Source organism: Trachurus trachurus (assembly GCF_905171665.1).
Source record: "Trachurus trachurus genome assembly, chromosome: 12".
NCBI classification, from domain to species: Eukaryota; Metazoa; Chordata; class Actinopteri; order Carangiformes; family Carangidae; genus Trachurus; species Trachurus trachurus.
The window spans coordinates 11,876,042-11,901,868 of record NC_139908.1 but is presented as its reverse complement, the minus strand read 5'-3'; the positions used below and the strand labels follow the sequence as shown (position 1 = coordinate 11,901,868).

Here is a 25,827-nt window from a genome sequence, read left to right as displayed (position 1 = left end):
GCATGCTGGGCACAAATGTGTTATGTCTGCAGGTATGTTTGACCTTTGCTATCTATCTGACAAGGTAAATTATAGAGTTTGCTGATGCAATCTGTGACTGGGAAGGACACCGCTGTATCGTTCTGTTTGTGTGTGTGTGTGTGTGTGTGTGTGTGTGTGTGTGTGTGTGTGTATATATGTCTAGCCGTCCTATCATACCCAAGCATGTTTTTATGTAAGGGTTTGTGTGTGTGGACAGGGTGTTTAGAGACACAGACATGTAAATCCCTGTAAAGTAGGAGCTGGCATCATTAAACCAATAGCTTAGTGATTCCCTGGCTGGCCCCGCTGCTCACTGCAGGCTGTTGCAGGGCAGACAAACCAGAGCTATTAAGACAAGGGCATGGAGATAAACACAGACAGATACACAAAGAGACAAACAGAAAGAGACGAAAGCCACACCTAAACATGTCATCACTGCCAAGACAAAAAACAAAAAAAACGACAGTGAGAAGATAAATATTGAGGAGTAGTTTCTTGTGAAATGTAAAAAAAGAAAAGCAGTAATTTTAAAAGAGGGAATAAGAAAGAAAGAAAGAAAGAAAGAAAGAAAACAAAAAAAGCATGTGGAGAAGAAAAAACAGTGCATGGACAGAGAGAGAGAGAGAGAGAGAGAGAGAGAGAGAGAGAGAGAGAGAGGGTCAGACTGGCTGAGTAGCAGCAGCCTGCTCTGTCTTTTGGGAGTTTTTTAAATAGGTCATTGTCTGACCTGCATTATGGTACCACGGCCATGTCATAATCACACCATTTTGTGGAGCATTGTGCCCAGGTCAGCCTCTTATTACCCCATAGCCTCACACATGCACAAAACATCCTTTGTTGTACACGCACACACATGCACCCACATGCGCGCACACACACACACACACACACACACACACACAAAGAATGAGGCAAAAGACAGTGTTTGCCCCCCAGAACAATAGCACCAGCAAATCAACACAGTCTGCCAGTCTGAGTCTAGAATCTGTTTAGGAAAGACTGTGCTGGACAACCACTGCATCACTGTCTGTGCGGCGGGGAAGTCCATGATATTTGCAGGCAGACACCTTATTATCGGTTTAAATAAGCACTCTTCTTCTGTGAGACCTGGCTAGCACTCACAGCAGGAGGCTACAGGGCCAAACAGCAGTGATGTTGGTGAGTGATAATGATAAAAAGAAGATGACGCCAAGAGCTGCAACAGCACCCGGGCAGATAGGTGGGCAGCGCTAATTTATCTGCTATGAGCCGCGCTCTGTTTTGCTGTGCCTCGATCAGGAAAAGACCAGGGCACAGCAGGGCTGCCCCAATTACCATTTGGAAGCAGACAATCATTAGGACCCCAGAGCACCTGCTGCCTGCAGGGGTGGCACTCCTACTGCCCGAGAATAAACACAGACAGAGGGAGAGACAGGAGCGAGGATGAGAGGCTGACGGATATAGAGAGAGATGGTGTAACAAGTAAACTAACAACTTGGCCTGACACCATCTTCACTGTGCAGGTGAGGGAGAAGAACATTTGGGGAGATGAGAGACTAAAAAAGCGAGGTCAGTGAGCAAGTCATCTCTTCACTCACAGCAGGATACCGCCTTAATGAGAAGAAGTGAAGGAGACAGACTGATAGGATGCCATAATGAGCAAATATAAAAAGTGGCATAAGTCTAAGAGGTTAGTCATAATTTATAAAGCTCGACCTGATTACAGTTGTTGTTAACGTTAACGTTCTGGAAGACCACCAAGTGCTGTAAAAACTGTTTAAACTTTGAGTTTGGTTTATGAAGTGTGAATGGAAACTTCTGTTTTATTAAGCTTTATTCATAAACGTATGTTACTAATAACACCTTAGTGGAAGATCACACTAATAACAGCGGCGTGCTGCTTCCAGTGCCAGTGAGATTAGGAAACGTGATCAAACGTGAAAGTCACGTTTGAAGCACAGTTTGAAGGTCTATCAGACACCGAAACCATGAGGAAGTGTTTCGTTGCTGTGGGAAGTTCTCACAGTCACAGAGTAGTCACTGTGGTGATTGAGCGAAATGACTGAAATATGTTTCAAAATAATTTACCACCACATGTGCTCTTATGCATATTTGATTAGTTAAGATAACAGTGTGGAGTGTGCATGCATGAGCAACACACACACACACACACACACACACACACACACACACACACAGAACAACAAGGCTTTCAGAGTTGGGTGGATGAAAAACCAACTGGAGCCTTCTGCACTGACACTCCCAATGCCTCCACGGTCTGTTTCTATTCAAATGATGTGGAAGTTGCTTTTTGTTCTTTTTTTTTTGCTGGGCTCATGTCTGACTGACCATAGACACAACAAGGTTTATTTAATATGCAAATGACTACACAGTCATAACAAAAATAGTGATGATAATATCAGTAATTTGTCTGACATCTCGCTACATCATCAAACAAGATCAGTTCACAACTAGCTGTTATAATAATATCCTAGTCATAAATCCCGATGTCGTACTGCCAGACAGGAATATTCAACTGTAGGCGAATACATAAAAGGTTTGAAATTGGAGGAATAAAAGGTGAAATGTATAGGTGCCCTTTCACTTTGTCATTTTTCTCTCCATCTCTCCCCTCTGGGTATTTTCACATGAAATGACAGAAGCTTCGCGTGCAAAGTAACCTCTGATTTCAGGGAAAGCGGTATGATAATGTACATCAGTCTTGTGGGGGAGACTGGCTCTACATCAAACGACCGTATGAAATGTGATAGGATAATTCATACTTCAATCAATCAATTCCTACTTCCCAGGTAAACCGTGTATGGAAGGGCACATACTGGCAAACACTGTTTTTGTTTTTTTCCCCCCAGAGTCTCCATCAGCACCATGGAATTAGACGAAATTGACTTGGAAGAATGTCAGCGCGAGTAATAATAGGAAAAAATATAAGTTGAAAATACAAGATTCAGGTTTGTGATTGAGCCAAGTGGAGGCTCCGCTGAACACGGACCCATTCAAGTCATTTCACATGAAATATGCAGAGGGGAGAAAGATCAGGGGAGAAGGATGGGGAAGGAGCTTGGAAGAGAGCAACTCTATTTGAGATACATCAATACATTTCCCACATAATTTCCCTGGAAGATACACAGGTATCTTTTCATTACTTTCACACCACTGCTGTTGAAAACATGTGATTATTAGAAATCAGTCTTACCCCAGACTACAGCCTGTCTGATACTGATATTGATGTTTCTGACTTATAAAAAAAAAAAAGGGGGGGAAAAAAGAAAAGCTGATGATGATCAATATATTGGATTGAGTAGTTTAAAAAAAAAAATAACATTGAAAAATTAATTGTGATGAACATGCACTACATACCAGGTGGGACATTTTACAGTTGCAATATAAATCTGGTGGACAAACTATGCAATAGAAACCCATACTTTGGTATTCCTGAGCTGTAATTTCTTGTTACTCACGGGCCAAACTATACACCACTATATCTCCAAAAAGGTAATATTTGTTCTGGCCAATTTATTTGTAGTGACTATAAAAACTACATGAAGTAACTACTAGTATGTGTGAGTCATAAACTAACAATGTAAAACGTACACAAAACAAGAAAAACTGCAACAAAGTAAATAAAAAATATTTGACACAGGCTACTTCAAGTTATCTAAATAATCTCTTCCAGTAAACATGTATTTGTAACATTATAAAAACAGTCTGTGTATTGACATGTTGTGTTTATCAACATATTCTTGATAGACTGTACATGAATCACTTCCATAACCACAATCTACTGTTGTCTGTGTGCTATAGTAACATTAATGGAAAACTGTGGATTTTACAAAACATTTTTGTAGCCTAATAACAAAAGTGGTTAATTCCTGGAAGCTCAGATAATAAACAGAAGGCATAATGTTTATTATCTGTTGATATATCCTCAGGCTCTGCTTTCCCCCTAAACAAGAGGAATGGTGCTACAAAGTTAATGCATGTGTCTACTCTGGCTATTAAAAAGAGATCACAGATTGTGACTCAACCAGCACACATAAACACATAGACAGGGTGGTCCAACATGCTTCTGGCTGTGTGTGTGTGTGTATGTGTGAGTGAGAGAGGGAGAGAGAGAGAGAGGGAGGTAGAGAGAGAGTGTGTGTGTGTACTTGTAGTCTCTTCCCAGAAATGTGCAACAGTAAACAGACGAAGAGGCAGAGAAGTAACATTACCACTACCACCAACTGGGAGTATAAACAGTGACACACAACGCAAAGCAATGCAACACTGCACAAACTTCCTTTCTTTTTATGTTTGTTAGTGTGTATGGGTACATACTGCATGTCAGTGCACATATCTCAAAGGGCAAGGGAGGAAAAAAAAACATCTGCAATCAAAGGTGCAGAGGCTGCAGAGAGCAACTGTGAGGCCCCCAGAGAGCTGCCCTGGTTAGACTGGGAGCCTCTGGCAGTCCCCTGGGGGCTCAAGGGGCCCTAACCCTTCACTCTTTCTTCCCTGACACTAACCAGACACAGCAGCACAAACACATTCAGGGATTGGAAGGGGGGGGCTGGTATATGTATATATATATATATATATAGATATATATAGATATAGATATAGATATAGATATAGATATAGATATAGATATAGATATAGATATAGATATAGATATAGATATAGATATAGATATATAGTAGAGAGAAGGAGGGGGAGACACGGAGACCAAGAGGCAGACATAAAGCAAGAAAGAGGGAGACATTAGCGCATAAGCTGAATGGACCCAGCTTTAACCCACAGCTTAGAGCATTGGACGACAGTTTTTCATATCCTCCTCTCAGTCTCTCCCTTGTAAAGAGAGCAATTACATGTCCAGGACAATCCCACATTAAACAAACATTAGTTCTCTCTCCAGAGCCAGACTCAGCCAAATTACATTGTTTCCAGATGCCCGTCACAAAAACACGCTTACACCCACCCTCTCTCCAAATCCCCTTCATCTCCACTCCTCCTGCCTGTTTCTCCTCTTTCTATTGTTTCTTCTTTTTTTTTTCTTCCTCCTGGCATTTGGCTCCACTTTATCTCTCCCTATAGCTCCCTAAACTTCCTCACTTCCCAAGTTAAGATGAGGGTTTATGAATAACTCCAGAGCAGGCCGTTGTCAAGTTCACTACCATGTTCACTACAGGAGGGAAAGAGAGTAGGGCCAGACATGGAGGAAACAAAGGACCGATGAGACAGCAGTCCTTCTTCAAAGATGTGACATCTTTAAAACCAAAGGCAAACCTTCACCGGTATGTGAGGTCATTATAACTGGACAGATAAGAAATGCTATGCATGAGGTTTTATGTAAATTTCAGTTTAGGATTAATACTGATGGTGATGGAAGGTGGAAATAAATGGCTAGTCAGCTTATGTTCAGCTTGTAGATAACGTTTGAAACTATTAACTTCTGTACTGAGTAAACTTCCTTTTCTCATTTGCTGCTGCATTAAATATTGAACTATAGCTGTTTATTTTTCATCTACAATCTTACTCCACTGATATGAACAAATGAGCCAGATATTTGCTTTAAATTTTTAGGCTATGTGCAAAGCCAATTTAAGTGCCGCACACATTCAACATTACTATCTATGACAAAACCTGACAGTCTTATATAAAAGTCACTGCGGCACGCTAACTCAGTTCTGTTGTTTCCGTCAAACCCTTTATGAAACGTCTGATCAGTGGAGCAGAAACGACCAACAGAAAAATAATGGGCAACTATTTTTTTGTAATTGAACAATAGTTTAGTTCATTTTTCAAAAAAACAAGAACCGCAAATACTCGACTACTGGCTTTTAACAACAGGCTTTTGTGCTTTTATTTTTATTGGGTGATGATACACTTCATATTCATGGTTTGTTTGGTGTTGTGCTGTGTTGAACAAATCAATTTGGAGGTGTCACATCTACTCCGAGGTGTCACATTAGGCTCTTGTAAACTGTGGAAATTGTTTTCACTATTTTTTGACATTTTGGGAAATTACCAGCAGACTGACTGATGTTGAAAACAGTTACTGTTGTCAGTCCCACTGAACACCGCGGGTCTCAGAGTCTACAGCCATCATAGTTTAGGATGTTAGCATACCGTATTAACATTTAGCGACAATCGGCTCAGCCCACAGTACACTTAATGAGGCTGATGGAAATGTCATTATGGCTTTGTAGGTACTTGGTAAACAAATAACAAATTTGTCATCACTATAAATAGTACAGTTCGTCCTGAAGTGAATGTCATGGCAAACAGGACCCGGCGGGACGATCCCTTTCCAGGCCTTATCAGACGCTCAACAACAAGACTTAAGAACAAGACGTTTTACCACCAGACCAGTGGGAAAAGCTGATCATGCACTTCTGTGTGAGAGTGCTTGAAGCTCAACTTCAGTCCGAGACACAATTAATCCAGATTTTTTTCTAGCTGTCGATACAGGGGAACCTTTGTAGACATGGGAACCAATGTCACGTTAACCTAGTATAGTCTAAGCTCAAGGATAACTGTCATATCAAAGATGTTGACCACAGCTCTGTCTTAAAAGTCTATGACCCAGACGCTCTTCTGAGAAAAATACTCATATACTGGAAATCTGTTGAAACCCTGTGCCCTTGAGCAACACACTCAGTCTCTTACAAAAAGCTACACCAGACTGGTGTTTAGGCAACCTAACACTTTGACCCCTCATGATGTATTCGTCTGATTATGTTTGTCGCTACAATTAAATTCACTCTCTTGTGGGAACAGCTGGTGGAACTGATACCTTTAACAGAGAAGATCTAATCTTGGCAAAGTAATCTATGTTTTTATTTTCCATTTTCAGTCATATATGTGTGTGTGTAAATATAACAGAGCATAAAAATAAGCCCTGAAGGTTGAAAGAGCCAAAATAAAAGCAGGATAATTGCATTATATATGTTTTTATGAGTGTGTGTGGTTATGTATGTGCATAGATGTCTGTTAGTAGGGTCTCATCAGACAGACGCTGCATGGTTGAAGGAGCACTCAAATACACTCTCGTATCCCCAACACCTAGGGGCATCTGTGGGGACCTCCTAATACATCTCCAACCCCCAGACACACGCACACATGCACACACAAATATGTTTACACACAAACAGCTATCTAGGACCACGCAAATCTAATGAGACAGCCAGACTGAGACGTAGACAGACAAACCTGAGGGCAGAGGTGCCTCAACACAAATAGAAACAATTATACATAGTCAATAGTAAACAGAGTGAACTCGCCGGTCAGGTGTGGCTGTTACAAAGAACCACATATAGCTGATTGAATTGGAGCAATATCATCATTAATTTATTGGGTTTGGCTCCATCAGTAAGTTATTGCTGTGCTGCTGTTAAGATTTCAATTTCAGATTACAAAAGATGTTTCGGAGAGAGTTCAATATTTCTTTGGTACCCAATCTGAAAGACTGATTTTAATATTCAGTTATATGAACAGTTCAACAGTTTCATCAAATATTAGTCCACAAGTGGAAACTATTTCAATGCAAATTAAATGTTCAGGATACTGACTGGGAAAGTAATGAGGAAAAGACAAAGGATCGGTGGAGAGACAGAGCTGTAGACTGCCACTTGACAATGGGCCCGCAGCAATAGGCCATAAAATTGGTGCCCTCCAGCATCAAATTATACACCACATCCTCATATGAATCCTGGACTGGTCGACATAACTGCTCCCAGCAGCAAAATGCGGAGTTGTCTCTCGCTGTATGCTTGCAATATCAAACAAGTCTATAAATAAACTAGATAGTGAATTGAAAATTATAATGTAGATGATCAATTATTTGAGTGGTCTACTCAATGAAAGATTAAGAGCATTTTGTTGATATGACCTTCAACTTCACATGTCAGGACGCCTTGTTTAAGGTTAGGATTATCTGGACTACCATGATTTAGCAGTAATGGAAAGAAATATTTTGATTATTGAAACATCTTACTAACTTATCATTACTAAACCTGACTGTATAAAAGTGAAAATTGATGCAACTTCATGTTCAAATTTATGTAACCTGACGCCACACTGTTACAAACGCCTTTGTCAACTACTGCTACTTACCCAAGCAGACATCATTTGCCAACCACTAATAAACTGAATGCAGACAGACAGAGTGTGTGTGTGTGAGTGTGTGTGTGTCTGTGTGTGTGTGTTACTCACATAGTCGGGCAAGGCTGTGTTGTCTCCCTGTCTGCCTCGCAGACTTTGTGTTGCCTGCTCCAAAACCTTGTTGTGCTTTTTGGAAAGCAAAGCAAATAAACTGTAGGAGAGAGACACACAGAGAGGGAAAGGAGTCAGAGCAGCAATGACAGACAAATGATACACTTCTATGAAAATCAAATAACCCAAAACCAAAATATACTGTCGTCATACTGCACATGTTGACCAGCAATTCATGGGCTGTAAATACTCAAACAGTGGCCTTTACTAACTGAAGAGTGAAGCCTCTATTTAAGACTGATTATTATTAGAGGCCGGCCTGTTTTGCTTTCTAAATGAGCCCTTTAAAATAATGAATAATAATGAATCTCGGAATAATAAAATAATCATGAAACTTGCAGGAGACTGTTTTAGAAATGACGTGTAAAAATACTAAAAATATGCTAAATTCACCATTAATATTTAGCCTGGCTCTTATTTGTACGAACAGGTCTCTGCTTTGAGAATTTCCACTATTTGTACATACGAGTGTGTGTTTGCTCCCAACGTAGATGAGAGCCTGCCATTTGACCCATCAGTCAACTGACTTGCTCTACCTCTGTTCTGTGTGTTTGCGTGTATGCAGTTGTCTAGATGGGATTGCATGATTGCATGTGATTGCAGGACACAGACAAACATCAACAGTCACACAGTCTGCTTGGGTGACCGTAGGCAGTGGCAATAGGAAGGGTCAGTGCACACACACGTTAATGGCACAGTGTTAACATCACAGTCAGCTGAATCACCCAGAAAGAACAGAAATGCAAGAAAAACATGTCTCTAAAGATTTGCTTTGAACAGCACCTGCACGATGAAAAATCTATTATTTGCAAGAAGGAGCCATTTAAAAAAAGAAATATGTTCAAATATACAGACTATCTAAAAAGTGGCAACATGTGTTTTCCTTTTTTTGACCATCAAGTGTTATTAAAATCATTAATGACCTTCTGTTTTAATTACAACTTTTTAATACCCTCTCCAGTCCCCCCTTGGGGGTTCAATCTTTAATTTGTGTGTTAATCAAGTTACAAAAACAAAATTGCAGAATAAATTAAATCCAATGACAGCTGAAGGGCTAAGGACCCTCAGCATAAACAGATCTCTCCCTTATGGCAACACCTGTCCATCTGTCAGCACTGGGAAACACACACACACACAAAATCTCTCAGCATTCGTTATCCGGGCTAATTGGTCAAATGATAGCTGAGTGGAGGTATCTGAGCAGCAACGTGGAGGTCTACTTGTTATCTACGGACCTGATGTCAAAAGGAGCCATTAGGCACATCTACTTAACAGGGCCTGTCGGACTATCTCGTAAGTTTCCTCTAATTCAAATGAAAAGACCACCATGGAAGCTCCACCTGGGACCCGTGCCCACAATAACACACTTTGACTAGTCGCTCTATCACGTCCCTCATTTATGCCGAGGCAGTGACGGACACTGACAGGAAACAGGAACACAGAAAGATTTCCACACTGCTGGCTTAATCCCAAAATCAGTTATAAGGCAGAGATAATGACAGACATGGTCTAACCCAATGCACTCACACAAGATGTTAAAGGTGCTCGGTCTCTACTGGTCCCAAAAATAATTCTGGAAATGCAATTTTTGGCTATGAGTTCGTTATTCAAAATCTGTGTTCTGACATTTGTTAATTCTGCCCATTCATTTTAAGGCCTGCTTGAGTGATCTCTGTTCAAAAGTATGTTTCCATTAAAATGCGGCTCAAGTATTCAACAGAATTTGACAGGAAAAATTTTGAAAGTAAAATAACTACATCAATCACCTTTATTGGTATATATTTCAGACCACATGAAGAGATTACATTATCAATTGAGAAAATGTTACTTCAAATCATCATAAGAAAACCTCATTTCCATGTTTATCTCAACTGGACCTCAACCAGAGACATCAATGACAACATTTTGTGTGTTTTTCACTGCAATATTTCAATGCAATCTTCTCAGAACAGTGAATTAACTGGGAATTAGAGCTGAATTAATTAAAAAAAAGTGTCTTAAACTGTTGTTAAAGCAAAAATTCCCACGTTGAAACTTCCCGAATGTGAACAGGGTAATCTATGATAGTACACATATGTCTGAGTTTTGGGCCATCACCATGGGAACTTGTAAACAAACCACACATTTAATTGGGAAAGTCATTGGTAGATGAATTTGATATTGTAAATAAAAGTCATCACTCTTCAGTGAATTCAAGTGTGTCTGAGTTTGCAGGCAGAGTAATCAGTGGGTGAAGGGACACGTGAGCATGAGCAGAGAGACCGGATATGGACGCAGAGCCAAGAGAGGGAGGAACAATGCAGCCGAAAAGGTAATGTAGATAGAGAGAAAGGATGAATAGAAAATAAAAGAGGAAGATGGCGGGCAGTAGTTGGGGCGAATCCACCCACTGCGCCCTGTAAATAATAGCAGCCGCCGCGATTCTCACAGATTGAATTGAGGAGCAGAGTTCACCCGTTGTTTTGCCGAGATGTGGAAATTCCTGGCAGGAAGTTTCCCTTTATCTAGCGGCCAGCCAACCAGTTTAGCCCAGCCCCGGCCATCATAGTCATCATCATTATCATTATCATCAGACATGGAGTCAGTCGCTCGACATCACTGCAGGATGGACATGTGCATGTTCACAGACAGTGTTCCTCTCTGACTCAAAACACCAGGGAGTCGCAGATATGGAGAGGGACACAGGCGGGGAGATAAGAGGATCCCTGACTGTGCCTGAATGTGTGCACGTCTTCGGGGGAAGGAAACATTTTTTTTCCGTGTGCCTGGAGTTAACAAACAGGCATGAATGACTTGATATGTGTGTGCGTGTGCGCACGTGTGTGTGTGGTTTGGACCTTGTCCTCTCAAGTCTTCCGTCTCCCTGCAGGCCAAACTGTTTCCCTCAATTCTCTCACGTTACATAATGTTTTCTTGCTACACAGGCACACCACTCTCTCAATATTTCATTTCTTAGTCATTTCTTCTGCTGCAGCCACTGTCACGTTACTATAGTGATAAATATTTTCTGCCGATTCAACATGAATCATTGAAATGAATGAGCGTGTTGGTGTGTGAATTAAGATTTTCCATTTCTTGTGTTCAGGCGATTTCTGTCTCCCTCATTGGCTCCATTGTCTGTGTAATACAAATGCTTTTATTAAAATCTGATGCAGATAATTGTTCCGAGGCCTGGCGCTTACACCGAGCAGTGATTACGCCGGAGTACACACCAGATAAATGTGATACAGAGCACCGATACTGTTGATTCCAGTGCATGAAACTACAGAACTGTCAGATCGTCATCACATCATTTCCTGTGGTTTGGGCAGACTTTGTTCACATTCGTGCTCTGAGGAAGAGCCTCTGGCTGAAACATGAAACTCTGACTGCTTTGATGCTGTGGTACCTTTTTCTGCTTTAACCGATATAGATTTTTGAGGTTGTGAATCCAGGTTCTCTCTCTGGAAAGCACACTTGTTTTCTTTTATTTAAAATGTCAGCCAGAAAAGAAGCATATTCAGCACAGTTAGCAGAGTTGGTAGATGGTATATATATATATACTCCGAAGTCAATTTCTCTGCTGTCAGAGGTTTTGCAGTGCCATTCATAAGGTGGTGGTGGCTATTCCTCTATGGGTGTGTAAAAATCATTGCAGGAACTGTTGCAAATCAATGACCAGGACAGTTTTATGGTAATATTGGATTTTTGTACATGTTTGTCATGTCAGTTAAACAGTTTCTCAATTTATTATATCATGTATTGATATTGAGATCCGGATGTGAAATAAAACCACTAAAGATGACACATTTCAAATCTCCAAAAGGCAAAAAGCCACAGTATGTGACGACTTAAGCTGTTTTTAATATTCTCAACAATAATGATTTTTATGAAAATAAGACAAAAGCAAGAACAGCCTGTTTTAAAAAGATGGGGGGGGGGGGGGGGGGGCTACTAGTTCATACACTACATCATCCTTCTCATGTTCTATTCTTACCTGATAATGCGCTGGGCAGCGTACTGGTGCAGACACCGGAACTGGGCTGACATGTTGGCAAGCGCAGCCAGACAGTTGGTGTGGAGGTATTTGTCCTGGGGAGGATGCACACAACAATGGTGTCACTGTTAAACTACTTTGTGTTTATCTCAGTCTTTTACAGTTCCATCATCACAAATGCTGCTGGTGAATGTTTCTCCTTGAGATAATATGTTTTGTACTGGGAAATGCGCCTGCAGCTGATGGATTTCTGATAGCACATAATGTTTTCAGAGGTGTGAGCGTTGTGTGTGAAAACACGTTCATCTTACCCGTGTTCGCGTCATGTTAAACTGGATGGTGCGGATGACCACCAAGATGAGCAAACTGCCCAGTGAGATCTCCGTCAATGACCTCTCTGTGTACCATGAGACGTTCTTCAATACCTGCAACAAGAGGCACAGAAATGAGATACAGACAGGAATGAGGGAAAATGCACAATTATTACTGTGTGTGTGTGTGTTTATCTGCGTCTACCTACCACCTCATGGATGGAACGATTGAAGGCATCGTCCTCTGTGAGAATAAGGAGAATAATAAGGGCCATGTAGACGTGATGAGAATTTCTTTCCTCTACATGGTAAAGGATCTCCAGGATGGGCAAAACCTGAGAGGGAGAAGAAGAGGAAGAACGGTTGAGCATATGTCTCAGAAAAACAAAACATTTACTGAACCCGTGTCGACCATGTGGTTGTTTGTAGGAGTAAAGAGACAGTTACATTTTTAATCTCTTAGTTTCATGTTTTTATAACTACTAATAAACCTTTTCTATCTTATGTCTAATTTTGGTGCTTATGACTACGAGAGAGGCAGGAAATGTAGATGTTCTGGCAACATGTGAGCAAGGACACAATCAAACATCATGGGTGGATGAACAGCACAAACAACAGTGGCCGGAAATGTAAACATCAGTCTTTTTTGCACCTGATGCCGTTGAAGCTAAAAAAATCTGTTATATCTGTTACATATGATATAGCAGACACAGTCAAAAACAGCACTGAGAAAAAGAGACAAAAGAAAGAAGGCAAAGTTCACATTATGAACTTTTTTTCTTGCTAATGGTTTCAATCATGGGTGGCTTTTTAAAGTGCAGATGGGAATAAAAATGAGCAGCAAAGACGGGAAAAAATGACAACAGGGAACAAAAAGAATCTCGGACTCACACTGTGCTAGTGAAAGCAGTTAGTAGCTTGCATAGTGAGCACCGAGCAGACACAGCCAGAGTGTTAGCTCATTACACTGACGTTCAGCATTGCTTTATTGTTCGGCTGAGAAAGTGGCTAGACTCATTAGTAGCACCGCAGACACGCACACATATGTATAATAGGCTCAAGCTAGATGTACTAATGATGGTATTTTATCATAGCAGCCATAAATACTGAATAACACAGAAAGGTCATGCTGATATCAAAAGTAAAGGAATTTAATAGAGCTACAGTTTCAGAATGTGATTGCAAATTAAGGTCAATGCCTGCGCATGTTTGGCTATTATCATGAATGTGTGGTTTTCTGTTGCAATTAGTTGAGACGCTGTAACCTCAAATCTCTTTTTAAACCCGTCACAAAAGGCTAAACAGATACCAGTGAATGGGAAAGTGGTCTCATACTTTTGGACCCCGCTGTATACTCTATTTTAACTCCCACTTCCTCTTCCTATCCAATAATACCACATTATTTTTGGTTGCACAGTGTGAAGGAACCTCATTTGTGACTGTCTACCAATTTCATACTGTATGTGATACCATCTGACATGCTGAGCAGCAGATTGATTTTCATTCACTAAATACCTCAGTACATTCATTGGGCTGTAAGGAATAACTGGCACAGTCCCACATGGACAGAATAGCACCAGCTGCCACTGCATACATCCTCGCTATTTACTGAGCCATAGCATTGGCTCTGGATGAAACGATTTCATGGGCATATCCATGTGTGTAAGGAAGAACTGCATAATGTGCTTTATTGAGGATTGTCCAATCACACTTAAAACTCGCTCCTAATAGAGTTGTTAGAGTGCACATTGCGAAAAAAGAAAAAATGTTTCCAAAAAAGTCAGATATGGTTAGGAATACCGAGTGTGCATGCATCTGTGCACTGCTCTATGTAAATTAACAACATCAAAGTGACTTTGTCCCAACCCTACCCACCAGATTGTCCATGTCAGTTCTGGAGAGCATATATGTCCTCATGTTGGTGTTCTGGTGAAGCAGCGTGTACAGTAGTAGTGTGGCCTGGTCAGAGCGCTGCTGCTCACACAGCGCTGTGTATAGGCTGTTGAAATTGATCTGGAAAGTGTGAGGTTGCTCCACGGGCAGCGACGATGTGTCTGCAAGGGCAGATATAAATATTACTAGGATTGTTATAACATTTCTTTATTAACAGTATATATTAAAAAAAAAATTAAAAAAAAAACGTATTTACCTTGTGTGTTTTTGAAACAAGTGATAGCTTGGCGGTAGGGGTTGGGCCAGTCGGGTCCATCTGTCAGATTGGCGAGGACCAGCAGTAACAGAAGGCTCTGATTAGACAGAGGTAATGGGTTGTGTTCCTGGTCTATCCCTGCTTTGCTGCCAGCTCCACCCAACGTGAAGACACTCCACAGCCCACCTGGAGATCGGAGAGACAGACAGGTTAACCCCACACGGTTAAAAATATACACTGACTGGAGCCAATCCCAGCCGACGATGGGCAAGGACAGGTTACACCCTTGACAAGACGCCTGTCTATCACAGGGTTGACATATGGAGACTAACAACCAGTCGCTTTCACATTCACACCTATGAGCACTTTAGAGCCATCAATTAACCTAATGTGCACGTCTGTGGACTGTGGGAGGAAGCTGGAGAAGCCTGAGGGAGCCCACACAGACACAGGGAGAAAATGCTAACTCTTCACATTAAGGCCCCATTACTTATTCATGCATTTTTATATTTGTCTATTATTTGTATCGAGTGGCAGGTTCATGGTATTTGTCTGAATTTGCTCATTTTTGATTAAATTTTATTGAGGTTTTTTTTATTTATCTCTTTATCTAGAGGATTCTTGCCATCTATCTCCTCTAACACACCTTTCCTGGTGTTCCCTTGGTTACACTTTAGCAAAGAGAGTTTCAAGAATGGTTTGAGATTTCACCTGCAGCTCTCCATTTCAGTACAACAAAGGGTAAATCGTTGGAAAATCCAGTAGTGGGTAATAGCAGAAGTGTACTAAATTCAGCGGTGAGGGGCAGGCAGGGTTATGTATGTCAACCTTTTTATAGAAAGCACCAAAAGTATTCTCATATCTCGCCGCGCCTCAATCTTAAAACTGATTTACGTTTCATAGGGAAATTAATGCAAAACACAATGTGCAGTCAGACTGATGTAATCAAGGCCGAAATGCACAATGGAGCCGTGCATGATGGTTTGCAGCACCTGAAATTTGAAACAACATAGACGGCGCCAGAGAACAAAGAGAAACTGGAACTACTGGCCAGCCGGAGCGGACTTCGTTTTTCTTGTTGGGAGGAGAGAGAGACAGGCGGAGAGAGAGAGGGGGGAGGGAGAGAGAGAGACAGACAGACAGACAGACAGAGGGGGAGAGGGGAACAGGGAGCTAAATATTCTTGCAGAGTACCTGAAGTGCTCATGCTTTTCAGGCGTCATGAGAGGTATGAGAAGCACGAACACCAAGGTACACAGATGACAGCCTCTGGCTCCTCCACGTCTGGCCACACAGAATACATGGGCCCAAGCTGCAGCGAGAGGCAGTGTGAGTGTGTTGTAGGTCCTCATCGAGCGAGCCACTGAATTTGAGAGGGAGCCAAGTAGATTTGTTGCCATCTAGTGGCAAAGGCTGGGGCGAGCACACACACACACACACACACACACACACACACACACACACACACACACACACACACACACAACACTTCTCTGGCTGCGTTTGTGCGCTGTAAGAGTAATGCCATAAAAGTCATCCTGATCCACCCAACTACAATGCACTAACATCATGTGTTTATGTGGTTACTGAACCAGGAAAGATTTAAGTCAAGTGAACAAGGACGCATTAGTTTAAAACATTAGAGGGGTGACATGCTTCACGTACAAAGACTTCCCACTATATAAGAAAAATTAGCTCAAGGAGAAAATGGGAGGTCACATCCCATCGTCTTCTCCTTGTAGCGCTGGGAAAGGAAGGAGACAGAACAAAGGAACAGTCTGTGACTGATGAAGATCCTGTGAGATTAAGAGTGGTTAAAGTTTTAAAACCATTATGTATGACAAAATAAAGGCTTTTCATGTACTTTTTCCTCCTCCCTTCCTTTGCCCTAGAGCCTCTTTTAATCAACTTGTGACTGTTTAAAATCTTAGCAACATCCATGATTTATATGCTGGTTTCCCTCTAAATTCACTGTTGACTGGTATAAAAAGTTACTCCAACGCTTACTCAGTGTATAAATGTGTACACAGTTCCAGTAAAGAGGAGAAGGAAGTTGTTTATATTTGAGTGAGAGGACATCAACAAAGTGCCTTCACAACAAGATGAAGAAGAAGAAGAAGAAAAAAAAAAGAAAACCCCAAGAGAGAAGTGACATCATGTGCCCTGGTCAGTCTGTCTCTCTTGCTCCAAACATGATACTCCTCTGTCCTCCAACTGGACAGAGAGTGGAGTGTGTGAGAAAACAAGATCTAGAGAGAGAGAGAGGGCCAAGTTGTGACGGAGCCCTGTACATCTCATCACTGGCACCACAGTGACTAGCCCAACAGTGTCAGAGAGCCCGGTCTGGCAGCCACATTTCCTGCACTCTCGCATACACACACACACACACACTGACTCTCTCTCTCTCTCTCTCTCACACACACGCACACACACATTCACAGAGCTCTGTTTTACCTTAGTGGGTGCTGTTTGTTATCCGTCTGGCTCAGTTCCCTCTGCCTGTCTGCCTGCCCACCACATAAACCCAATAATGCTACACTGCTTAGGCTGCTCCGGCCCTGGCCAGCCGCCGAGTGGAAAAAGAGGAGGAGGAGGACATGAAGAGGAGGAAAGGGAAGGGGAAAGTGAGGAAAAGAGAAGGTCACACACGGACACAGTGGCTGGCACGCTGAAATCAGAATCTGGGTTTCGGGACTCGGGGGCAGCGAAGGCATCCTACTGTGAGACGAGCAGCACAACTGCAGCAGCCACAGAGTCTTTACTTTACTCGAGTACGTGTCGGTCTCTCCACAACAACAGCCTGTGAAGCCGAACGTTTCTTCTCCACAGATCTTACAACACACACACACAAAAACAGATGTTTGTGTAAAAAAAAACAACAAGATTAAACAGGTACAGAAAAAGTCCAAATTTAAAGTTTCTGCAACAGAACATGAGCTTTGACCATAAGCCTCAGCTTTTGGAGAGAAGGGTGTGTGTTGTCCAAATTACATTGCTCTTATATAATGACCACCACCATCACAGACATTACTGCTGGCACTGAGTCAGTTTCTATATTGAAACCAAAACATTACACAGGCTGAAAATCTGGCTCTTCTAAATCCACATCTGCCCCTTGACACGTACTTCACCAGACCCCGACCCCTTCACATCATGGGTATTATCAAAACACACACACACACACACACAAAAGCTCCAGTGATGCACTTAATGACGTTGCTGTTTAGTACACTGCTCACTGGGGGAATGTTATTTCTTAACTTTCCTCCGAATTTGTCTGAATTCAGGTGGTGTCCTTCAATATTTGAGGAGTGCAGCGAGACATCCAATGATAAGCAAAGGGTTATTTTCACTGGGCCCGGATGCATGATTCAGATTCATCCTCTGGAGACCGTGAATGTCTGTACAAGATCCAGATACTTAAGACCAGACCAAAGCGGCGGACCGACATACCAGGATTATAAACAACACTCCTTCCAAAAAAGAGACTAGGTTTAGGGTTACATCTAACTTCTCCGTTTCAGCTGTGCCACCTGCAACGTTCACGTCAACGTGTGATGGACCTCGGTGGCCTGTGTGGACACAATAGAGGACAGAGCTAAGGTGGGAAAATGATCCCGGCTGAGAATATACGCTTCGGTTCAGACAGAGATGTGAACGCCTAGTGAGCAGAGACAGACAGAATGTGCTACTTACTTATTTACTTGCATAACAGAATGAAATATGACATCAGGGCTTCAGGCCAATGCCTTAGCCAAGCACGCAAACACACACACACATACACACACACACACACACACACATACACAAGTACACCAAACTCGTGATGATTATCCAAAAATGCACATGGGGAAACATGCTGTACAGACAATAAATAAACACGCTCTTCTGATAATCTCACACAAATCAAAATATATGCTCTAAGAGCTTTTATCCAAACCGAATCCAAACTCTTCTAACATAAACATATACAACCTATGAGAACATTCCTCGGACTTAAGAGTGATTTCACTATAATCATAATAAAAAGCCATCCCTAAAACAAATCCTCCACCACTAACACCCAAGTTAAAACGCTCTCCAATGTAGAGGAGAGGAGAGAGGAGAGAGGAGAGAGGAGAGGAGAGAAGAGGAGGTCCAAATATTTCCTAGGTGCTAATCCTCCTGCAGATGCTCCCTCGGACTCAGATAGCCAAGTGTGTAAAAACAAGACAGGAAGAGACATCCTATCTCCCTAGACATTAAAATGGTGACAGAAATCAGGCACTGCTCTGCTTTGCCAACAACCAGTGTTTGGTTCCGGGGAAAATCCAGCCCGTCTGTGAATGTGAAGACATGAGTAATTTTAAGTGCTACGAACATGAGGACCAGCTATTTCTCAACAAAAATGAAGGACTGTGAATGTGAAGTATTGTCCTGTCTATCTGGAGCACTGTGTGAGGATTTAAAGACTTCATAGAGTGAGTTTGTACGTTCTGCGTCCATATCTAACAAGTCTTTATATTTTATTTTGCATTTATCCTGCGGCTCTGGGGAACATTTCCTTTCATTAATTTTCTGCACGGCCTGGAAGTAATTTAAAAACAGAGAGCTCATTTTTGCGCTGAACAGAAATGGATGGAAACCAATACAAGCCTAATAATAATTTGTAAGTGATTTGTTGTAAATGAGATAAAATATGCTCGTCTAAAGTGGCATTCCAGTGATTTGGTTGGGAGACTCACAGGAGACAGACGGCTCAAAATTAAAGCTGAATTTGGTTGAGATATTCTGACCTTTATTCCTTCTTATGCCTCAAGCTCAAAAAAATGCTGCGTCCTTTTTGTTAGACTTTCACAGGCGGCTAAATGCCCAGTTACTAACACTGGCTTTTCTGCCAGGCTCTCTGCCGAGATAACCCTGATGAAATCAGGAGGATTATTTTTTCAGACTTGACAAAGCCTCTTTCGCCACCAAGGACATTTTACGGTTGTTTCTACAGGCTGAGCAGTGCTAACCATGACGGGGAAAATGACCTTTATGAGGAAAAACTGCTGGAATTTCCATGCAACAACCTTAATATTTGCTCACGCTGTGAAGCTCAAGAAATTCATCTGATATTTATTGTTACTTCAGGACAACACCCATGCATACCCGTGAAATGTACTTGTTTGTGTACTCTGTCAATCCCAAATGACTGTGCACAAATGAGTGCACGAGACAGAGAAAGAAAACAAGTGTTGTTTCTGAGCTCCGAGTATAAGAGAGCTTGTGTCTTTGTTGGTCTGCGTGTGTGTGTATAAGGGAGGCGGCTGCAGACAGACAGGCTCTAGGGGATTACGGAACAGGACAGGGCACCATAACTCATCGGGCCGATCACTGACCACAGACAGACAGGCTGGGTTGAATGCTGATGGCTCACTGATAGGAATCTGCCACCAACAACTGACAAAGACCATTTATCTGCAGGGGAAACCCAGCCCTATTCTCACACTCAAACAAACATGCACTCAACACACACACACACGCACAGAGCACAGTGCCAGTCTAATGCACTGTGCTCTTTTTTGACTCATCACTTTCATCCTCACTACCATTGGCTGTCAGCATGGCTCACACTTTCATTTTTCAGTTTATTTCCCAATCTCTGGTTCCAAGGAAAAGGGAAAGTAACCGACACTCTCCATTTTCTCTTGTAGTCTGGCTCTTGTTTGTGTAATTTGATCTCAATCCTATCCTTTATGAGAGTGTTCCTCAGAAGCGTAAAAGCGCAATATGTAATTTTCTGCCACTAGGGGTCTCTTAATCAAACCAACAGCAAAAGATGGAGTTTGGTAATGTTGTGAAGTAGCATGCAATCATGGGGGTGGGTGGGTGAAGAGGGGGGGTGGGGTTGTCTCCAGCACAATTGTCATCATTGCAATCAGCTTTTTCCAGTCAGGACTCCTCCTATCCTAAACAAACGGACCAACTGTTTAAAAATTGGTCCAAACACCAGCATATTCCCTTCTAGTAATTAAAAATCATCCCAGATGGGCAGTGAGCCGAGCTGACTAATGTTTGCTCAGCTTGGTTCCATGGTTCAGACAATAATCCTTTATCTGATAAAAGATATATGGTAAAAGCATCTAATAGTGGATCATAAAAAGTACAGTGACACTGACACGTGCAAAGGGAAATTGATGCAACTGACAGATGAACAGACTCAATCATTCAAATAACACATTTCTAAGGATTTGAAAATAGCCCGAAACATACATTTGTTAATGCAAGCACATGGAATTTAAGATTATGACCAAAGATAAAAAAAAAAAAACCAACCCCAAACAAACTGGATTTTAATTTTGTTTCACCGTTTTCATTTTTGTGAGGTTTTGTGTACACGTACTTGCCACCCCTGACGCCAGGCCGTAGAGGATGCCACCCTCAGCTTTCGGCTCAAAGATGTGGGTTGGAGGTGGACACTTCTCCTGTCTGATGAAGTTATAGAGCAGGGTCTTCACCAGTCGACTGGTCAAACACAAACTGGAGAACAGAAAGGCACAGGGAGGGAGATAGAGAGAGGTGAACAACACTAACTCCAATGAAGTTTCACCACACTGTTATCAAGAAGATCCACTCTTAAGCTGTAATTGGTTGTGAGTAACACCAAACATCACCGTGTTTGGATGCACATACACAAATGGCAAAATCATTCTAGATAGACTTCTGAACTGTTTTGCCAACATCAGCTACTTGTAAGTCCGTCTTCAGCTCAGTGGCAATTAATCCAAAGTGCTCTCCTTTGCCTCTTATGATGTGAGAGCCCTAAAAGAAAATTACTTCCATCGTCTGCCCACCTCTTTAAACTGCACTCGTAGATTTCAAAATGCATTCAGCGATCTCCATTTATTCATATTCAAGATAACATTGAAGGTAAATTGGGTTCAGACTGACTCAAAGTACAGGTCAGCATCAGAAGTTTAGCTCCACTTTGCTTTTCCTATTATTAGCATTCAGAAAGTTATCTTATCACCACTTTTTTAACTTTTGCATTCGGGAGTTTTAAGTTATTATTATCATCATTTAAAAAACAGACGGGGCCAGAAACACAGACTGCAAGGTCGCAGTGGAGACAAATATCTTGGTTGGCTAGACTTGAGTCTTTTTCTCCTTTTTAAGTATCAACTGAATGACACATGAAGACATTGTTTGGAACATGATGAGATTGTCTGGAAGCACAGAGAGGTATCAGGGTATGAAGAGAGGAACAGTAGGCTGAGTCAGACAGTGGAAAGCATCTAAAAAGATTTGGGGTCTGTGTCATTTTCTGACATTTCTAGCTTCACACATGGGTTAATGCTGGTTAGATACATTAGATTCAATATTTGCTTCAGTTTGGTGCATTACAGTATTTCAACAGTGGCCCTCAGTGGAATATGGACGAGTGTATTTTCTCACCATCTCCCCTTCATAATGTGCTGGTAGATTATTCCATCTCGGAGGATGTCTTTGTGGAAGAGCTGATAGGAGAAAAATACCAGCAGCGTAGTCACGGCTTCAAACAGGATGCTGTAAGTGATGTCACTACGGGGACAAATAGATGCATGTAGAGTTAATGAATGAATGAATCATCTCCTATATCAATATTTCAACAAATGCACTTTATATGTAGCTTTACATGTTATTACAGCTGTGTCTCATTTTAATGCTGTGTGCACTGACATCAAATTATAAGAACGGATACTGAAATACCGTGAGTACTAAGCAGAAATTGTTCCCGTGACACAGGTTTGTTTAATTTAAAGATCCCCGTTCAGACCAGTTTAAAAAAAAAAAAAAAAAGACGTCTGCTTATGAAAATATTGAAGATTTTTTCTTTCTTTTTGTTCAGAAAAATCTCATTAAAAGTTGTTCAAATCGCGTCTGCTCCTTTTCCTTCCATGAGAAAGTACAGAATATATAATTATGCAAATATTTCCATTGAAAACGTTTGAACAGCTGCAAGCAAGATGTCTCCCACTTGACTGAACAGTCCATTTTCAGTGTTTGTGGCCTGAAAGAGGCAAGTTTAAACATTATATTTATACAATGTACATGATATATACTGGACTACAATGAGTTTTCAAACAAGTTATGATGTCACAAATTCATGCTCATGTGTACCTGTACATATCACTATATAATAATATAAAGGTCAGCACAAACAGTGAAGGTCAAACGTCTGAGTGAATTAACGATGGGAAAAACATATTTTTGAACGGGGGAGGGGGAACTTTAACCGTTACCTGCTTCCTGACACATAAACACGTACACACACAGCAACTGAACACATGCCAACAATTATGTCACCTACTAAAAGATGACGGCTCATAATACAGAAGGAAACTAATACAAAATCAATGGTATAAATGAAAAGTCTCGACGTTGCTTGATACGCTGATTTGTGGATTACTAATCTGGCCAGATAAATCAGATAAAATTCACTATTCCCCAAAACCCAGGTTGATCCAAAAGCAGTCAAATTCATTTGACTATAACAGAAACTTGAGAAGACCAGAACGAGTTCATATGAGAAGAAGCAGCAGGAGAATTTAATTGTTGATGAATTTTTCATTTGATAACTTTCCATTTGGTCTAATAATATTACCAGTGACAGAGATATTGCTAAACATGTCTACAACAAATGTCTTTAAACCAAATCTTTAATTTTATCTTATACGGTAAAGGCTGGAAAAATCTTATAAAAAGGATGGAATAAAAAGTGAAAAATGAAAAAACGGTAACAAAGTCTTGATAAAAAACTTAGGCCTGAATCTACGGTATTTCATTTATCCTTTCATAACAGAATGATATATTTTTAAATCAATGGGAACACAGTACGTGTACGTGTGGAAAAACATGAACCAACTGTTATTTGAGGATCAACATGCCTGGGAAAAAATATATAAAATCTCCTGACATCTATGTTTCTTGACAAATGTAATCGCAAAAGGTGCAGAGGCCTGTTAGGGATTTAGGTAATCTATACCAAAAGAATGGTAAGATTCCCATCCAAACCAGGAGCACGTACAGAGGAAATGGGCCGACAGCCACAAAGTGGTGGAGGGAAGAAAAACAGGGAGAGTCTTGAAGCTTGGAACAATGAATAATGTTGGAATGCTGAATGCATTTACACAAGAGCCAGGGTTTGATGTCCGGAGACAACACAGAGGAGAAGCAGAGAGGAAGCGAAGAGAAAGTGGAAGAGCCCGGCAGACAGGGAGAGAAGGAGGACGTGGAGAATGACACAATAAAGACGAGGGGGAAAAAGGGAGGAAAAGTGGAAGATGCTGCGTCAAGGAAAAGCGATTGTCAGTCATGTTTTCTGTGAACTTGTCTTGACACTGCAGAGGAGGATTTCTCTACAGAGACGTACATACTGAGTCTTTGTCTCCGTGTCAGACTGAGTGGCAGGCAGCTGATAATTCTCCCATTGATAAGTAAACACACTGCAGTATTCACTCAGGCTGTGTTAGCGTGCACACCGTCCCATGAGAGTTAAGGCTGATACATTTTTGCAGGAAAAACTGCATCGTCCCTGTTTCTCCCACTCACTTGCAACGCTCCTAATCCAACTTTCACTTCAAGCCTCTTCTCGTCCGCTACACAACCACTTTATTTACTTCGTTCAGTCTCATCCCATCCTTTTGTATTTTGCCCCGTTGCTCACCATATTGCCAACTCAGAGTTTCAGCATGTCATTCTGGCGTGTTCCATAATGGATTTCATCTTCTCTTGGTTAGCGAAGCGAGGAGCGAATGAGCAAGCAGAGCACGCAAAGGGAGAAGGGCATACAAACTTCTCCCAAACTGCTTTTCATTAAATGTTCAGTCACTAACATCCTAGATACATTAACAATGAGCAACAACAAAAGGGAGTCGAAACGAAAAGTCTGGATGACGACCGGAACGAACGCGATGTTTTCAACTGTGTCCAGTGCTGAGAGTACCATGTCAAACAAATGAACAAGTAGCACTGAGATGTTATTAAATCACTGCCTGATCATGTAAACGCCTCGTCAGTGTTGCATCAGGCCTGGTCACGACACGCACACATGCGGTACACACTTTGTATATATACACACGAGGGAGATACTTACAGCAGGGGCACTTCAACGATCAGGTGAACAAGGTTGGACAACAGCTCCTCAAGGAGGTCCTCGCTCCCCGTTTCTACACAAGGGGTTAAGGGAGTTATTATATGAGATATATATACATATACGGTAACTCCCTGATCACACAGCAGCTCCCTCTATACCAATCCCTCTTTCTATCTCTCCTATCAGCTCCTGTTTCAAGCCCACAGATGAAAGGCAATGAGAGAAATGAGGGATTACGTGGTTTCTGATACAGTACGTGATGTTTGTTAAGATGTTTCAGATACTCTGGATTATCTTCTCTCACCGCTCTGGGCGAGCTGTAATGAGCTTTGCAGGCAATGAGTGAGTTAGCTTCTTGTGTCAAGGTTCACATGTGCGAGTACAGACCGGTGACGGAAATAAAACAAAAGAAAAGAGCAACGGCAGAATAATAAACAGAGAGAGGCTGAAAATCTTTATATTTTCTTTCCAGCTTTCTTTTTGATGGTGTGTTCAATGTCTCAGAAAACGAGCACCAAAAGAAAAGTTATTTACATTTGTCAAGGTCATCAAGAGGACACACAATCACAGAGTGTTTATTTAGGGACTTGGCTCAGACAGGGCGAAAGTTTGAGGCCAAAAAAGTGATGTTCAGTCAGTGGATGCAGATTTAGACTTTTATTAACAGAGTCTCTGGGAGACGGCTGATCCAGGTCAGTAGCCAGGGGTATTTGTGCTCAATTAAAAAGTCAATTTCTTATCTCTCTTTAGGTATGGAGGGAAGTGTTACACATTTGACCCTAGTGAGTACATTTTAATAACTCACACCTTAGGAGTCTAATGGGAGTCAAATACTTTTTACGTTCCCAAGATTTCTCAGCAGATGTTGGGGATTTAGTGTGTGAAGTGTAGAAACACTCCAGTTGCCATCATCTAGCACTTCCAAATAACATGACCTGGATGACTCAGACATACTCTGCCATCTGTTCAAAACAAGAGGTCTTCACTGTGAAGCAGATTTCTTTATGCAATGTGTGGC

At 41.5% G+C, this 25,827-nt stretch overlaps 1 protein-coding gene across 2 annotated transcripts in view; it reads right to left on the bottom strand.

Annotated features, from left to right (window-relative positions):
- Window positions 1–25,827, bottom strand: part of dym (dymeclin) — a 53,137-nt gene that overhangs the window by 20,539 nt on the left and 6,771 nt on the right. For both annotated transcript variants that reach the window (XM_083984168.1, XM_083984169.1), the window contains 9 exons: window positions 24,810–24,882; window positions 22,130–22,255; window positions 21,078–21,214; window positions 14,711–14,896; window positions 14,437–14,615; window positions 12,771–12,896; window positions 12,562–12,675; window positions 12,251–12,345; window positions 8,215–8,314 (listed from right to left, as the gene is read on the bottom strand). In XM_083984168.1, coding sequence (XP_083840294.1) covers window positions 8,215–8,314; window positions 12,251–12,345; window positions 12,562–12,675; window positions 12,771–12,896; window positions 14,437–14,615; window positions 14,711–14,896; window positions 21,078–21,214; window positions 22,130–22,255; window positions 24,810–24,882 — 1,136 coding nt within the window. The remainder of the gene's footprint in view (window positions 1–8,214; window positions 8,315–12,250; window positions 12,346–12,561; window positions 12,676–12,770; window positions 12,897–14,436; window positions 14,616–14,710; window positions 14,897–21,077; window positions 21,215–22,129; window positions 22,256–24,809; window positions 24,883–25,827) is intronic.